Source organism: Polypterus senegalus, chromosome 8 (genome assembly GCF_016835505.1).
Source record: "Polypterus senegalus isolate Bchr_013 chromosome 8, ASM1683550v1, whole genome shotgun sequence".
NCBI lineage: Eukaryota > Metazoa > Chordata > Cladistia > Polypteriformes > Polypteridae > Polypterus > Polypterus senegalus.
In genome coordinates this window covers 98,168,323-98,187,627 of record NC_053161.1, presented here as the reverse complement: position 1 = coordinate 98,187,627, position 19,305 = coordinate 98,168,323, and the positions used below count along the sequence as shown (strand labels likewise).

The 19,305-nt window shown below is 36.3% G+C and overlaps 1 protein-coding gene across 2 annotated transcripts in view; it reads left to right on the top strand.

Moving 5' to 3' along the window:
- sema3d (sema domain, immunoglobulin domain (Ig), short basic domain, secreted, (semaphorin) 3D) overlaps window positions 1-19,305 on the top strand; it is a 197,243-nt gene that overhangs the window by 85,969 nt on the left and 91,969 nt on the right. The window contains exons 4-6 of one of the 2 annotated variants that reach the window (XM_039761472.1): window positions 14,394-14,456; window positions 15,689-15,808; window positions 16,250-16,343. In XM_039761472.1, the coding sequence (XP_039617406.1) occupies window positions 14,394-14,456; window positions 15,689-15,808; window positions 16,250-16,343 (277 nt within the window). Of the gene's footprint in view, window positions 1-14,393; window positions 14,457-15,688; window positions 15,809-16,246; window positions 16,344-19,305 lie in introns of both variants that reach the window. The other variant, XM_039761471.1, reaches the window with a different exon arrangement.

Genomic DNA, 19,305 nt, shown 5'->3' with positions numbered 1-19,305 from the left:
ACAGGTTGAATGGTTTTACTGCTTGTTATTATTTTATTGCTTTCTTTTGTATAAATGTATAATTGAGTTATTTGCCTTTGATATTTTGATGCTTAATATGAGATATGTCATACCAAATTTTGTTATACACAAGTAATGACAAATGAAGATATCTAAATTCTAATTCTAAAATCCATGCGCATACAAGAAGATCAGCACATTTTTAATAGTGCTGCTTCTGTTGCTCTCCCAGACCCATGAGGCAATAGCACTGATCACTGCACTGTAATGTGTTAGAAAAAAAAACACAAAACATTTGATAAGTGAAAAACACATATACAGCAGATATGTAAATCAAGAATGATTTAACAGCATCTCTTTGAACCTGTAATAGTGCCAAATCATATGTGTTAAAAATGATGTGCTAATGAAACACATTGAAAGAAATCATCATAGAGAGAATACAAAGTACAAAGTGAAGACAATATGCTAGAGAAAAAAAAAAACTGCTAATTAGAGTTTACCAAAGATTTAACCTCAAACTATTTGTAACATAACATTTTTAAACCTGCATCCATCCATCCATCTTCCAAAACTGCATAGCTGCAGGGCTGCAGAGAAGCTGAGATTCTCAAAGCAAATATTGGGCACAGAGCTGGAAGCAACTGTGGGCAAAGCAGCAGTTCATTGCAGAGTCCACACATACCCACACAGGGCTAATTTGTAATCCTCAATTAACCTAATTTGTGTGTGTGTGTGCCTTTGAGAAGAATATGGGAGTACCTGAACAAAGTCACTCAGAATGGGGAGAATGTGCTAAGTGTACACAAGCAACTACCAAGTGTGGAATTTGAGACTAGAATGCTGGACCTATAAGGCAGCAGGACTAAACACCATGCTTCCATACTGCACCTAAACTGTTTTGAAGGGTGCATAAATTTATTTATTTTTTATTTCTTAAATATTGTTTTCTAGTGTAATGGGTATTTAAAAGGGGTACGCATATTCCAATTTTTTGACAATATCAGTGATTACTGCTCCTAGCAAAAAAACAAAAAAGAAATTATTCTTCAACCCACCTATTTTCTGTATATGCTTATTTAACTCAGGTCAACACAGCCAAAATATCTCTTTTATTTGTTAATGTTTAAAACAATAAGGACATGTGGATTTACAGTATGTTTTATGTACCCGTAATACCTTTAACTTTGCACGTAAATAAAAAAGAAACAATTTTTGGAGTAATATGTGATATTAATAAACTTAGAATTAAGTTAGTATCTAATGTGTAAAAGTAAGTTTCATATTATATTTAAAATTGCTTATTTTTCTTAGTGTAAATGAAATGTCAAAATTCAGTGTATAATGCATATTATACATGTGTGATACATGACAACACTAAGAGTTCCCTAGCTTCATTTCTGCATCATGGAGTGTTACACAACTCTTTACAAACATTTCAGGACTGTTTAGAGTTTACAACCCTTCGCTCTTCTCCTGTATATGTGCAGCTGTGTGCCAATAAAACAACTCTGTTTGATGTCCAAACCCATTTCCAAAAAAATTGGCACAGTAAAATGATTTGTAAATCTTCTTAGTAAATGCAGTGATTTGTAAATGTTCTTTTATCCATCCATCCATCCATTATCCAACCTGCTATATCCTAAGTACAGGGTCACGGGGGACTGCTGGAGCCAATCCCAGCCAACACAGGGCGTAAGGCAGGAAACAAACCCAGGGCAGGGTGCCAGCCCACCTCAGGTTCTTTTATCTATATTTAAATAATCTATTTTGGCAAATATACACTTATTCTAAATTTGATGCTTGTAACACATTAAAAAAAATTGGGATAGGAGTGTGTTTACCGCTGTGTAACAATCGCTGTCCTTTCAATAATGTACAGTAATCATTTGGGAATTGAACACACTAACTGTAAAGTTGAAAGTAGCATTTTTCTCCATTCTTACTTGATTATAAGATGAGGTTGTTCAGCAGTCCTGGGTGCCTGTTGGCATATTTTGTGTTTCGTAATGCACCACATATTTTCAATGGCAGGCAGATCCGGAGTGTAGGCAAGCCAGTCTAGCACCTGCATTCTCTAACTGCAAAGCCACATTGTTGTAATATTGACTAAATGTAGCTTGGCATTTTCTTGTTGAAAGGAAGACCAAAATGATGTTTACATGGACGTAAATGTACTGTATATACAGTGAACCCCCGTTTATCACGGTTAATCCGTTCTAGACTCTACCGTGATAAATGAAGTTTCGCGAAGTAGGGTTCTTTATTTATAAATCGAATATTTTCGCAGTTACAGTATAGAAAACCTGTTTACGACCTTCTAAATACGTTTTTTAACATTATTAGAGCCCTCTAGACATGAAATAACACCCTTTAGTCACCATTACACTCGTATTACCCAATATATTAGACAAAATAAGAGAAAATAAGACATATTAGACGTTACAAACATCATATTACTAGGTGCCTTTTAAGGCGACCGACCGACTTTTATCTTCAATTTTTGTGCGCTCCATGTGTACATCAGGCATGTAAGTGTAGGGAATGAGAACATCAAAGTGCCCATTCATAACATCTCCCGAAAACCTACGTTTTTTTTTATCCCCTCAAGTGCCTGTCCAAAGTCGTACAATGTCAGCCCGAATCTGTACCGCTAAAGACGAAGTTTCATGCACTAAATAAGCTATAGATGAGAATAAGCAAGCACAATCTCCCCTGATATTTACTACACGGTGAGGCATTTGTACTCCATCAACATTAATTATTTCCAGAGACATCATTTTTTCTATTTTTCCAGCGCATCGCGCACAAAAACAAGGGAACGATGAGAGCACCAGAACTCTGCTCACATCGCATCGCTTCGTACCTCAAGCCACAAGTAGTAAGTCTGTAATAAACGGAATACCGCTACGCTTTGCATTCACGGGACGGAAGGACAATCCCAAATGCTTTTATATAGTAGATTATTGTACTGTACATTTAATTGCACACAAACACACACAGTTCTTACACACAACCACTAACCTATGAAGGCACGACCTCAGTAGGAGAGTCTTCAGGTGGTGCAGTATCTTCAGCAGGTGCGTTGTTGTCTTCTTCTGCTGAAAAAGTACTAGGAGTAGGCAATGGGTGTCTGGGTGCGCGGCTGAAGAACATCTTGATAGGCAGTTGCTGGCACTGTCTTTTCATATGCGTGAGGAGGCTTTTGTAGGGTATTGCCATCTTTAATCATATCCAAGAGTTTCATCATCTCCTGGATAGTAAGCATCTTCCTCCGGCGCTTAGTTTTATTGTCTGAAGGCTTAGAAAAAGCAACACGTTTTTAATAGCCATCGTAGGGCTTAGATAAAAGTCCTCAGAAAGCGCATGCGTAGTGACGTAAGCGTGTATGAGAAAAAAAACGAGATAGAGTGAAGCCGCAAAAGTCGAAGTGTGATATAGCGAGGGATCACTGTACTCTTCAATGTCAATGTTCTAACAAAATCAAGTTGAAAGGAGGACTTGTTAGACCACAACATACATTTCCACTTTACTTCTGTCCATCTCAGATTAGCTTTAGCCCCAGGACCAGAATCTAGCATTTTTTGCTATGCTATGCAAAACTGTAAATATCACAACCCATCAAGCCCCAACCAATGGTATGACCCTTTCCATGACATGGGATTCAGAAATCTATGATTATTGCTATTTTAGACTTTGATATAGTATTATTGTTATATAGTACATGGAACTTCAGTGCCTTACCTTGGTATCTTTGTGTGTCAAAACCTCTCTTGATTGACATTCATTAACTCAAGCACTTTTCCGTAAAACTTGCTTCTCAGACTCTGTCTTTTCCTGACACTTGGCTCACCTCATGTCCGCTTTTATACTTACGAACCTCACTGTGGCCCCAATGCCTTTAACTCCTTCTTGTGTGTCCCACACTCACACTTCCTCTTTTGATCATGTCACCAAAGTCAAGCAAACCAATCACACTAAAGCCAAACTCACATAATCCAGCAGCAGTATATTGATACAAAAAAACAATATTAAATTAAAGAGTAATAAAAATGCATGTAAAAACAGACAATAACTTTGAATAATGTTAGCGTTTACCCCCCCGGGTGGAATTGAAGAGTCGCATAATGTGGGGGAGGAACGATCTCCTCAGTCTGTCAGTGGAGCAGGACAGTGACAGCAGTCTGTCACTGAAGCTACTCCTCTGCCTGGAGATGATACTGTTCAATGGATGCAGTGGATTCTCCATGATTGACAAGAGCCTGCTCAGCCCCCGTCGCTCTGCCACAGATGTTAAACTGTCCAGCTTTATTCCTACAATAGAGCCTGCCTTCCTAACAAGTTTGTCCAGGTGTGAGGCGTCCTTCATCTTTATGCTGCCTCCCCAGCACACCACCGCGTAGAAGAGGGAACTCGCCACAACCGTCTGGTAGAACATCTGCAGCATCTTATTGCAGATGTTGAAGGACGCTAACCTTTTAAGGAAGTATAGTCGGCTCTGACCTTTCTTACACAGAGCATCAGTATTGGCAGTCCAGTCCAATTTATCATCCAGCTGCACTCCCAGGTATTTATAGGTTTGCACCCTCTGCACACAGTCACCTCTGATGATCACGAGGTCCATGAGGGGCCTGGGCCTCCTAAAATCCACTACCAGCTCCTTGGTCTTGCTGGTGTTCAGGTGTAAGTGGTTTGAGTCACACCATTTAACATAGTCTTTGATTAGCTTCCTATACTCCTCCTCCTGTATATAAATATTATATACGTTTTAGAACTGAAGGTATTTTATTTAGAAAATGTGCAAATACAAATATGGTTATATATAAATATAATAATAATAAACAGGTTAATTTGTTGATAGTAGTTTCATTTTACAAACAAAATTCCATGTTTTTAAAATAAACAATAATACAATTTTTAATTCAAGTTATTTACAACTATAAAAAGAAAAATCAATTCAAAACTACCTTCTTCTTGATTACATTTTTGAGGGCTTAGAAACAGTTTCTTTTCAATCCATTGTTTGGGTTTGTTTACTCTCCACTGACAAGGTTACTGAAAATTATTTGAATTGTAAGGACCAACATAATATGAGGATAAACCACATACTATACTGTACATATGTAGGTTATATTGATATTGCTATACAAATAACTTATTGTATAATAGGGTTTTACTATCATTTTCACAAATTTCACATTTCTTCCCATTAATACTAATATATAATAATATAATACAAATAATATACATAGTATTAAATAGACAATTCAAGAAATGCCAAGGTTGTAAGTACAGTATATACTGACCAGTTCAATGATTAGGCAGAAGTCCCTCCTTTAAGTATTTTTGTCGGTATCATAACAGGTGCATAAACAATCCTTCTAAAACTGCTTGTAATGGCAATGTACTTTGCTTGCAAAATAAAATAACATATAGAAAGAAACATATATGTGTCCAAAACCTGCATCAACACAATTTCAAAATAAGTATAAAAACTAAGAAGAAAACACATTTGATTTGAAAACTACAACTGAGCATCTGACAAAAATTAAGAAACAAGGATATTCAACATAAAGATGGCCTCTGTGAAGCTGAGTGCAGTGTAGCATCATCGTAGAATTTTAAAAGGCCACCTGTAAAGTGCTTGTGTAGGTCAAAAGAGTTTAAGATTAAAACATCATTAGTAAATGAAGTGTAAAACACTATTGTTGCAGCCAGAAGACAGCTTTCTAGGGAGCACTGTCTATGGACTGATCACCTCGTGGAAAGGATTATTTAAACAGGAATGTTGTGAGGGTGAGGAAGTCTGGTAGTTTGATGGTAAAGAGAAGCCTGCATAATGAGGACCTCCAGGTCGATCACAGGAGCTGGATGGTGATGCCTACTTTTTACATGTAGCATATCAGACACTGAGGCAGGAAACATGAGTTTTGGGTCGTAGATAGTTTCAGTGAATCCATAAATTGTTTGCAATCCAGTATTGAGGAATATTGTTTCTAACTTGTTCAACTATTTTATCACACAGTTCAGCCATGACAAAATATTTCTTACTAGCCAACCTGCGGTGTACCATACACCGCATAATCAGGCCGGTTTTTAAATGATTTTTAAGTACAGGGAGAAAATGGACATTTGAAAAATCGGTAATGTAGTAAATCAGCAAGAAAAGCAACATTGTAACAATGCACGGAGGTGCGGAGGGTGGAACGGGAGGAGTGGAGAAGGACATCCACTCCGCTCCCTCCATCATGCTAATTTCTCGTCCAGTATGCACTGCCTGCTCACGTGCCCACCTCCAACTTGTCACTCGAGTCGTTGTCATCTTTGCACAGTCCAGATGCAGCTGTGACTCATGTAGACTTTTCATTGCTCTGTGTGGTTTTGGCTGCCTTTCTATATATAAAATCCACCAAGACACCCGACCACGGTAGCAGCGAGGTGGGAGGTGGGTGTGTACAAAGTGCAGGAGCATCTAGGAAGACGCATATTTGTCGTGGATGCGAATTGCTGTATGTAGCGTGTAAAACAGTTTGCTATGGTGCATGCGGGCGTGCATTGTAACCGAAAACTCGGTTTTTAAAGACTGCTTACTTCATTGTGTATACGACTGTAGGTGAATGAAAAGATGTAACTCTGGAGAGGGGAACATACAATACAGCATTTTACACGCTGCATACAGCGATTCACATTCGCGACAAATTGTTTTACACGCTGCATACAACGATTTACATCCGTCTCAAACATGCCTCTTCTTAGATAGTCCTGTCGCGTCCACCCTCGTTCTCGAAGCATACACACCGCCTGGTCATGTGGTGCCTTTGTGTGAACTGGTCAGGCACAAAGAAGGTCAGCTGCTGAGAGAGCGTCTTGACTGTTGCAGGGCCTGCGTTGGTGAAGCAGGTGAGACGGTAATGAAATAAAGGCACAGGGCTTATTGGTTTTTAAAGACTGCTTCCTTCATTGGGTTTTAACCAATGCACGGAACGAACCAACATACAATCGTCCATGCGGCACTCAGGCGCGGAGGGTGGAGCTCCGTCATGCTAGTCTGCTGATTTCTCATTCAGTATACACTGCCTGCTCATGTGCCCACCTCCAACTCATCACTCGAGTCGTTGTCGTCTTTGCAAAGTCCAGATGTACCTGTGACTCACGTAGACTTTTTATTGCTCTGTGTGGTTTTGGCTACCTTTCTATATATAATCCACCAAGACACCCGACCACAGTGGTAGCAAGGTTGTGTACAAAGTGCAGGAGCATCTAAAAAGACGCATGTTTGTTGCAGAAGCGAATTGCTGTATGTAGCGTGTAAAACAGCTTGCTATGGTACACGCAGTCGTGCGTTGTAACCGAAAACTCGTTTTTTTAAAGACTGCTCACTCCATTGTGTTTTAACCTTAGTTGTAAAGGAATGTTTTAAGGATCCCATGGGATACCCCTCGTGAACCATTTTACACGCTGCATATGACGATTCACATGCGTCTATGAACAGTCAACGTGGGTTGGAGCTGCATGTGACCTCTACGACAGACGAATATAAATGACGCCGGTTTTTCTGTGTCGTCGTGTCCGAAGTTGGTGGGCGTGGCTCTGTGAGTTGTCGTCGTATCCAATGGTCTTGGAGTTGGTGGGCGTGGTCTTCCTGCGTCGCCATAGGTGTCTCACTTGTCGACGGCTTAGTGAATCCACGCCCCTTCCGGCGTGCTTTCCATGGTTGTCTTGCCTTAGTGAATTATATATATATAGATGAACAACAATGTCTTCCATTGATGCTCCTTTTATAACCAATCACGATAGTGTCATCTGCTGCCTAACCATCTCTTTAGCTTTGGAAGGTTCCAAGCAGGTTTTATTTATTATATTCCACAGATGAAAAGGCACCTGTCTCAATGTTTCTAGAATGTGTTGAAATTATCAACATCAGAATTAACGTATATTTACAAATTTAAGTTTATGTTAAAATATGTAATATCTGAACTTTGTACTGTTTTTAATTATATATGACTAGCAGAATACCCGCGCTTCGCAGCAGAGAAGTAGTGTGTTAAAGAAGTTATGAAAAGAAAAGCAAACATTTTAAAAATAACGTAAGATGATTGTTAATGTAATTGTTTTGTCATTGATATGAGTGTTGTTGTCATATCTATCTATTTATATATATATATATATATATATATATATATATATATATATATATATATATATATATATATATAGCAAAATACCCACGATTGGCAGCGGAGAAGTAAAAAGAAAAGGAAACATTTTAATAATAACGTAACATAATTGACAATGTAATTGTTTTGTCATTGTCATGAGTGTTGCTGGTATATATATATATATATATATATATATATACACACACACAGACACATATATAAACATATATATAAATATATATATATATATACACATCTATACACATATATACAGTTATATATATACATATACACACATACTGTATATATACACACACACATATACACATACTGTATATACAATATATACAATCTACATATATATATCTACATATATATATTAGGTGGGACTCGATTAAAAAATTAATCCAATTAATTAGAGGCTGTGTAAGAATTAATCTTGATTAATCGTATGTAATCGACACGAATTTGCCCCAAATCGCAAATGTTTTTTTTTTAATTTAAAACGGTTTTAGTGGGCTTACAGAATCAAATAATAGACATGGACATGAATATTGTAAACTGAAGCTGTTTTAATTTCTGAAAAAAGCTTTTAAACTGCATTTGAATTCAAAACAGAAACAAAAATATCATCCCTGGTTAAAATTGGGCAGACTTAAAAATAAAGTGGTAGTTTAAGTACTTTAAGTACATTTTCAGAATAGTATTGTCTTTAAATAATAATAACCAAAATTTCAACATAAAGTGCAGTTTTTCTTCTTAAAAAATAAGTCAGAAACATAAAAGGTAATTTGACCAGCTTACTCTTTAAACTCTGAGTAACATTAGCCAAAATTATTTTGTACATTAGGCTAAAACAGTGTGATCATTGAACATTTTGTAATTAGATGTATTTAGAATTACTAACGGTCACGGAAGTCCAATGATCCCCAGTAAGAGCCACAAAGTCCGCTTTCTGTAATGCATCTAATTTTGCTTGCTTTTCAGTGTGCACAAAACCATGCTTTTATCAAGGCTTCGCTCGGGTAGTCGAAATGATCAGTCGTAGGAACGCGCTTTATTCCGACTCTAACATTTTTGTAGCTGTGATGTGTGCATCAGTGTAATGGATGTACCAGGAAATCATGCATTGACAAAAGTTCCCGCTTGCTTGGAATTGAAAGTGTGATTAAATGCGTTATTTTTAACGCTATGGAGTACATGCATCGAAGCTTCTCAGCTGTGCTTGTGCTAAGAAAGGAAAAATTTTAAAAATAACGTAACATGATTCTGCATTAACCTAATATTTTTTCATACGTCCCAAACCAAGGAGATGCGAAGGTAAAATGAATCGGTAGCGCTACATAGTCAGTACACCCTCTCGAATCGAACCTCAATGTCGGCGTTAGAGGCTTAAGACTCTACAATTGCCACACATGTGGCTTGTCTATGCTAAAGTATGTATTGTAGATCGGGTATATATATACATTTATATATATACCCGTATACGCAGTGGAGAAGTAGAAGTTATGAAAAGAAAAGGGAACATTTTAAAAATAACGTAACATGATTGTCAATATACAGTAATTGTTTTGTGAGTGTTATTAAATGTTGCTGTCATCAAGGATTTGATTATCATTATTTCTTTCAATCAGTTACATTCCGTGTTTGTCAATCGTTGTAAAGATAAGAGGTTTCATTCATCGATTAGTTCCTTACTGCATCAATAAACAGCTCGTCTTCCTTTTTATCTGTGATGTCACAAACTGCATGCACAGGTTTTTTTTACACTGTCTTCCTTTAGCAGGACATTCACTTTTTCCACCGTGTGCTTTGTTTCCGCAGTAGCTGCACTTATGAATATGATTGTATGTATAAGACGCCTTATATTTTTTTGCTGCCTTCTCAATTGTGTAATTCGGTTTTGTTCAGCACTCTTTGGAACTGTTGCTTTTGTCTGCGCATTGCGCCAGTTCACGGAGCCGCTTGGTGTTCTTGCATCGAAGGTTCCCAGCTGTACTGGTGCCATCTCGTAATGTCAGCTAAGACCCGCACTTAAAAGTTTCTCTCGCAGTTTCAATGAGTTTGTGCCAAACACCACCCTGACCATCTCATCTTCCTCTGCATAAGCACAGTCCTTCACCCGTGAAAATTTACCGGCAGTGTTTGTATTGGATTGCCGCTGATGGACGGCCTTATATGGGCAGGCACTAAATTACAAACGCTAGTGGCAGCCTGTCTATGAACTTAATTTAATATAAACTTACGGTTCACGCCGTGCTTTGTTTCCGCAGTAGCTGTACTTATGAATATGCTTGTATGCATCATTTGCTTCATAATGTTTTTCTGCCTTCTCAATTGTGAAATGGCGTTTTGTGCTGATCGCTGTTTGGAGTTCTTCCTTGTTCTCTACGTACTTACGTAGGAGGCGTGATGATGTCACACTAAACTCCCCCCCACGCCATCTCCAACTCAAGACTCCATTACATTATATGGGGAAAAATAGCTTCCAGTTATGACCCTTATGCGTAGAATTTCGAAATGAAACCTGCCCAACTTTTGTAAGTAAGCTGTAAGGAATAAGCCTGCCAAATTTCAGCCTTCTACCTACACTGGAAGTTGGAGAATTAGTGATGAGTCAGTGAGTGAGTGAGTGAGTGAGTGAGTGAGTGAGTGAGGGCTTTGCCTTTTATTAGTATAGATAAAAGACCTAAAATATTTAAATCAATGTTTTCTTTCCATTTTACATAGTGTCTCATCTTTTTTGGAAATGTGGTTGTCTATGATGGCCTTTAAGCTTCCTTGAGCAAAGATTTCCGCTGAATTAATAACAATGAAAAAATTCAAGTACACCACAGTCTCATAGAAAGCCCACAGCATAGCTAGATAATTGGCAGTAGCTATTTAGTGACAAAATGTGGTGTTGAGTCTGTGTAGTATTTATACTTCCATTGTTTGTCTTGGCCTTGCTCCAAACCATTCCATTTTAGCCTCACTCTGGAGAAATACAAACATTGTCACCCATGCACGAACACACGCAAGCATTCACAACTGCGAAAACAAATATGGATATACTGGCTTTAGAGTGCTATCCTTGAGAATCTAGCATGCTAAAAGTCATTAGTACTCCCAACTTACAGGTTTTTGTTAGCTAAGAAGCAATATATATATTTAAAGTTCTTACACTACAACATGCTTAGCTTTTATATACTCATTAGTTGACATTATTTTTTGTGATATCATGCACAGTAAACCTAAAAATCTTATTTGCATAATTGAAGTGTTGATTTGACTGTATTTGCTTATAGTGTTTTCATTCAAATTAAGTACAATATTAGACACATAAACATATCATAAACACATATCACAATGGAATGTTTTTAACAAGAAAAGATTAACATTCTATAGTTATTCATTTTTTATAACTTATATTCTGAAATACTGCTCCTAAAACAAAATCATTCAACATAGCATAAAATACTCAGAGACTCAATATCTACCTATAATCTGTGAATTTTACAACTTAAGAGCTTCATGTTTATTTGCTTAGCATTACAGTTTTGTTGAAATAGAACGAGTCATTCTTTTGCTACCATTTGATAATGGGTTTTTTTTTGATAATGCAGAAGAAAGCATTGGGATTAGCTTGTTCAAACACAAATGCATTATATTTTTATTTGTACAGATTATTTGTAAAGTATGGCTTGCATGCCCGCACTCTAGTTTGTAATAATGTACACTAAAACTTTTAATCAGAAAAACTAAATAGATTTGAATATATACTGTATATCCTGTTAGCTTGTACACTAACATCGGATTTTGCAGAATGTACATATAGAGAGAGAGTATGTTTCATGTGGTTAAAAAATGCTACAAACAGATAATCAGTCTTAGCAATGTCATTATTCAAACAAATAACAAGTTAAATACATTTACTGCAGTTATTTACAAATGTTGTCTGTGAATTCGATACTTACAGATTGAATGGTTTCATTTTATTCACTTGTTTAAGTGGAAAACAAGGGAACAACAATACCACTTTTATTGTATAATAAACTTAGCTGGTAACCTAATTCTTTTAAACCCTAAGATTAAAATCCAATTTCCAGTTACTTTCTCATACTTGATAAGATTATCAGAGGTGAGAGTCCCAGTGAACTGTCTAATTCTCAAAATCCAAAATTAAAGTACTTTAACCTCATTCTCACACTTAATAAGTGACAGGGGGCACACAAAGTTCTACTATAGTTTATGTTCTTCTGTTTAATTTGCACCAGTGTGTTATGTTGTCCCTTTTTACTCATGGCTTAACTTTATAAAATTAAAGGCAGTGGTTGACATACCAATTTACCAGAGTTAAAATATAACATTGTTAACAGGAATAATTGTTTATTGAGTGCTTTTTTAAATACCTATATTGAAGTTTATGTATATTGATGTTTTAATGTTTCCATTGTGAACACATACTAAAAAAATTGAATATTGGGATATCGCATTGGCAATTTTATGTTTCTGTAATAGCAATTTAATCAAAAAAACAAATTTAATAAAACATCTATATTGATTTTCTTATAAATAAAGATGAACTGGTAGGCTTACAAATTAAAGGTGTTAACCTGTAGTAATTAGATGAGTATTTAGATGAGTAAACTGTTGCGAAGCCTAATCCATTTCACCAATCCACCTAAAAATACCTGAAAAATAACAGACCACACAAAGACACTAAGGCTTTCTTTATAGGGTTACTTAGCCCATCATTTCGTACTGCTTTTGAACTTTGCACTTTAGTTTTCTTATTACTGCCTTCTTCACACAATTACAATTTTTAGAATGCTTTTTTTCTCAAATAACGTAATTTAAAGAGAATGGGTAAATTACCCTTTTTTAGTAAAAAGCATAAACGATAAAATTAGGTAGGTAAGTTGCATAAAGTAAGAAGCTATGAGTTTATTGCCCGTTACTAATTTAATGTGCGACTGAAAGTCAACTTTAAAAACTGCAAATAAACAAATATGGGACAGTAATATGTAAGATCTGTTGAATAAAAGCATCTCTCCTAATTAAATAAATGTAAGACAAATATATTTGAGAGATAGTTTGGATCAGGTTGGAAAAATCCTGTGCTAAGGTTATTGTGAAACTATGGTATTTTACCACAGTCTAAATAAAAATGGCAGTCATTAACATTGTTACTTCACCAATCCGGTGTTTTTGGATTGAATCACACACCCGGTTCTCCCCTTGTAATCCTACATAACCTCGTAGTAAGTTAAAAGTCTGGATCAGCAGTTCTTCACATACTGAACATATCTGCTTTTATAAAATATCATCAGAACAATAAACCTAACCTGTATCACAACAGTCTAATCCCAGCTCATTTTCCTTATTAGTAGGTGAACAATCCAACATGTGGTGAATTCTGTCTTACAGTGACATAAGGACACCAACTTTGAAAATATCAAAAACAATGCTCTTATGAATGCTTAACATCCACAAGTCTGTTATCTCTGTGGCTGGAAAAAGTTATGATATTTCCTGTATAAAACGTAAATGTCCAGAAGGATCATGAGACCCTACTTTCATGGTGTGTACTCATACTGAGCATCAAGATCAAGCAAGTGTTTACTACTCTGTTCCATGGGAGGTTTTTGGCCTCCCTATGCTTTTCTCTGGACAGATTTGATAGGTGTAAGCTCCACTTAAAATCTCACCTACTAATGTCCCAGTGTGGGGTGCATTCATGTGGACGACAGAAGGGAGAACCCCTCTGGGCTACCTCTGCTGTTAACTGAGTGAAAGAAAAAGTCAAAACAAGCCATATGTGTAATTGCAGTACATAAGGGTATTTTCATATGTTGAAATTCTCTGCTGTAATGCTAGTATTGTAATGCACACTCATATGTTTCACCCACATTAATACCCACATAGGTCAGCTATACAGAACTAAATAGAAAAAGGCCCTATACAGTCATTCAGATCATAAAGGCTAAAAGACTAGTGCAGTGCAATACACACATGACACCAGCAATGACAGCTGAAAAAGAAAAGGACACAAGCCACTAACCACAAAGTCAAACCTTTTATTAAAACCAGCCAGCAATATACACTTTAAATTTAGTCTATCATTTCCTTAATTAATTTTGTTCAAAAACACCCTGAAATAGTTTGCAATAAAAATGCTTTACATGTCTTATTTTACTTTTGATTTTCTGCTATGAAACATTCCAACTTGAAAATAATTTATGGATTTTACAGATACACTGGCCTGCATCAAAAGAAAGAGTGGAAATGTGCAAATTAGCTGGAAAAAATTCACATGTAAGTATAAAGTGTTGAAAAGTAGATTTTAATAAGCTTTTACAAACAAGGTTATTTTTATTCGTGAAAGAAATGATGTACATTCTGCTGATGTAGAAGCTTTTCCATTAAGGAATCAGCCAAGTGCTCAAATTTGTACTTAGACTGACCATATATTACATTTCTTTAACAACTGAAACTGTGATTGAAGCCTGCCTCATCAGGCATTGCATTTCTGTACAGTCTTCTATTTTTGAATTTGTCTTTTCATTTACTTACATTAGCAGCAAACACAACATTATACCTTTCATATTAGTTGGTGTATGAATGTTTTAGTAATTCTTCAAAATAGAGACTACTTCTAATGCAGGTATTAGTCAGATACTGCTATGTAAAACTTTACCAAAGGCTTTATTTGGTCTATAAAATATTTTCCAGAAACAATTGAAACACCAAGCATTATAAAGCAAAGAAAAATACTTGACAGTATACAAACGTATTTAAAACCTTATTGTGTTCAGGGCTTTTATGCTTAACAAACTTGGTCACTCTGAATGCATGAAACTGTGTTCGGTGCATCGAATGCCCTGCTCATGCCAAGCTCTGAACATGTGATTTAATGAAAAACAGAAGATTAGTGCAGGAAAATAGAATGTTAATTTCTACTTTCCAACTTTTTTATATTTAACTTAAAGAAATTTCAGGTTAAAAAATTATTACTGTCTCAAAATTTATGAAGTTGTCTGAGAGCATTTCTTGATTCACATCATTGTGAGGTAGGATAAAAAGTTTTAAATTTTGATGTTATTACTTTACAATAAAGTGTATGTTGAGATTTATTTCAGGTGATATATATGTAAAATTATAAATGACTTCTAGTACATATATACAGTATTCTGCATTGGGTTATATATCAAAAGAGATTTAAAGTGTTTTGGGTGGTTTTGGGTCAAAACAATATCTGAGCCAAACATCACTTATTAAGGTCTTGAAATCACAGGTCCTTAGGAAAATATTGCTTTAACCATACTTTAGGAGTGTTTTATGGCTTCTTATAATAAAATACATAATTAATAGTACCACTCTCTGTGAGTGTAAATCTGTTTATAAGAGCAAGTTTCATTATACAAGATAATATTAAAACATAATATTAAGCACACTGAAAGCTTGATTTCCACTGGCTCAACATGTGCAGGACAATAAAACTAAACATTACCATATAAACTTTGTATTCCCTTTTTTTCCTTCTACAGACAGAATGTGCTAACTTCATCAGGGTATTGCACCACTATAACAAGACTCACGTTTATGCTTGTGGCACAGGAGCATTTCACCCAGTTTGTGGGTTTGTTCAGGTTGGAAGTCGTGGAGAGGTAAAGTAAACCCAGTCCTTACTGAATATGGCAGGAAACTGCTCTGTGATTAGATGTTATTCTACAGTATTTATAAAAACATAGTGTCACCCTTTGTTTTACTACAAATAGATTTTTTTAAATCAAATGTAATTGTGAAAATCACTGAGAATGAAAAACCTCAACTACAATTTAAAATACCTTGGTTGTTTTCATTTATACCCGAATGGCTGTTTTTTTCTGCTTCAATTTGCTATAATTAAAAAGCTATTTGACTTTTTCAAAAACTTTTTCTATCTTTTATATTAAATATATTAAACTGTTGCTGAATGTAAGAAATAGTAAACTCCAATACCTTCCAAAATGCACCTCAAATTCACTATATACTGTACAATGTAAATTAAAAATTTATTTATGTGTATTTAGAGGATGCTTCCAACCTTTGTATTTTTGTCACAGCAGGAATCCATAATTCGTCTACATGCAGAAAGTCTGGAGTCTGGTAGGCTGAAGTGTCCCTTCGATCCAAAGCAGCCTTTTGCCTCCGTATTGATAGGTAAATAAAGTTTCTTTTGTTACATTGTTTCGAATTTAAAATGACATTAGCGAGTTTAAAATTCTATTCAATTAGACTTGTTACACCATGAAGAAAATATTCTGTAAGTAGACATTAAGCCCATTACAATAACAGGCGCTAGAACAGTAGTTCATAAACATTAGTAGGAACAGTCTATATTAAATGGCAAGGACCTTGACCTCATTCTGTTTCTTGTCTTAATTTTTCTTTTGTCAAAAATATTTTTGCAAGAAGCTTAAAGTAAAAAAATAATAAAATTAAAATAGAAACGTATATGACAATACAGTAAGTATAATTAATATTGCCTTAATGTAAAACTTTGTAACAATCTGTAAGACACAATATCTGAAGAAGATATTTAGGTAAAATTTTCTATTTTTTTACCTGATGAAATTTTTCTATACAATTTCATTATAGACAACATTTCTTGTAAATATTCTGTCTGAGTTTGGCAACAGTTTGCCTTGTTCAGGACCATCTACAACCTTGACAACAACATCTGGAAAACTTCTAACTCTTGATAATCTATACTAATAAAAGGCAAAGCCCTCACTCACTCACTCACTCACTCACTCACTCACTCACTGACTCACTCACTCACTGACTCATCACTAATTCTCCAACTTCCCGTGTGGGTGGAAGGCTGAAATTTGGCAGGTTCATTCCTTACAGCTTCCTTACAAAAGTTGGGCAGGTTTTATATCGAAATTCTACGCGTAATGGTCATAACTGGAAGCAGTTTTTCTCCATTTACTGTAATGGAGATGAGCTTTAACGCCGTGGGGGCGAGTTTCGTGTGACATCATCACGCCTCCCACGTAATCACGCAGTACATAGAAAACCAGGAAGACCTGAAAAAAGCGCTGAAGAAAACATGCATTATATAATTGAGAAGGCAGCGAAACAATAAGAAGCGAGCGAGTGACATATACAACCATATTCATGAGTTCTGCTACTTCGGAAACAAAGCACGATGTAAACCTACACTTTAAAGTAAGTTCATAGACAGGCTGCGCTGGCGTTTGTAATTTAGTGCCTGCCCATATAAGGCCGTCCGTCAGCAATCCAATAGCAAACTGCCACGGGTAAATATTCACGGGTGAAGGACTGTGCTTATGGAGAGGAAGATGAGATGGCCAGGGTGGTGTTTGACACAAACTGAGCGAAACTGCGAGAGAAAGTTTTAAGTGCCAGGACTAAGGTAACATTAAATACAGCCATGGACATAGCAGGAGATGGCACCAGCACAGCTGGGAACCTTCGATGCATGTACACCGAGTGGCTCACGTGAACTGACGCAGTGCACAGATAAAAGCAACAGTTCCAAAGAGCTGAACAAAACCAATTACACAATTGAAAAGGCAGCAAAAAATATGAAGCGTCTCATACATACAAGCATATTCATAAATCCAACTACTGCGGAAACAAAGCACACGTTGGAAAAAGTCAATGTTCCGCTAAAGTAAGACAGTGTAAAAAAAACCCGTGCATTCAGTGTGTCAGGTCTCAGATGAAGAAGAAGGCGAGCTGTTTATTGATGCAGTAAGAAACGAATCGATGAATGAAACCTGTCATCTTTACAACGATTGACAAACACGGAATGTAACATGAACACAACACATCCTACAAATACGAACCTGATTGAAAGAAATAATGATAATCAAATCCTTGATGACAGCAACACTCAGTAACACTCACAAAACAAATACTGTATATTGACAGTCATGTTACGTTATTTTTAAAATGTTCCCTTTTCTTTTCTAGCTTTTTAACACACTACTTCTCCATGCGATACGCTGGCACCACCTTAGTTTGAGAAGAAGTCTGAAAAATATGAGGTTAACACAGAAAAACATCACCAATTCAAGCTTTATGAATAATCGATTCGCCATCAATAATTGTTTTGGTAAAGCCATCCTCCTTCCATTTTATAATTTTTCCGCCAATAGCCATGATTAAATGAACGGTAAATAAAGTAAGAGCAAAGCGAGGGTGACTTATTTAGGCAGGCATATATATGACAGCAACACTCATGACAATGTCAATCATGTTACGTTATTATTAAAATGTTTCCTTTTCTTTTCATTACTTCTTTAACACACTACTTCTCCGCTGTGGCGCGGGTATTTTGCTATATATATAATATATGAATGACCTCCAAAGAGCTGAGACTTTTGATATCATGAACGTGTCTGCAAAACTGTGGTCTCCTGCCCAGCAAAAGTCGAACAGCCAGCGCTGCGTGCATAGCTGTGCCGGCCTTTGAGACGCTGACTGCGCTTCTGCCTTAAGTCAAAGTGAGCACTTTTAATTTTTTCATCCTCCCCTGCGCTATAGCCCAGACAAGTGCAAACACGGGACCCCTTTTCTACACCACGGAAAAATAATATTAAGGCGATTCACACTTTCTTTTGCACGTATACGATTATGAGATCCTCACCTCGGATTATGAAGACACGCACACGAGTGGAGGACTGACAGTGTCATCACAGCTGATTAATGGCAGGGACGTTTCGCCAGTCTACACAAGACCCAACGCAACTGTCCCCAAAAGGCATCATAACGCCAGCGAACACATCTCTATACTATATAAAAGAAAAGGCAACTTTCCTTTCTTTACACCTTTTATCCCAAACCAAAGCCTTTCTCTCTTAACAGTGCAGAGGACACAAAACTAATTTTCTTTAAATGCCGGTAAGGCACATTACCAGAGGCACAAATTTGAACGTTCACATAGAAAATGTAATTTCTATACCACAGCCGTGTAGCGCTTTCAAAAGGGATCTACTACCGAGAGATGATCCATATACATTTTAGCTGCTGTTAGTTACTTACCTGTTGTGTTACACCGTCTTTAAAATGTAGTTTACCTGAAACCACTCCAGTAGTGCTCAATGTACCTGTACTTCTTAAAAGTTAATGTTTTACTGTTTAATAACTT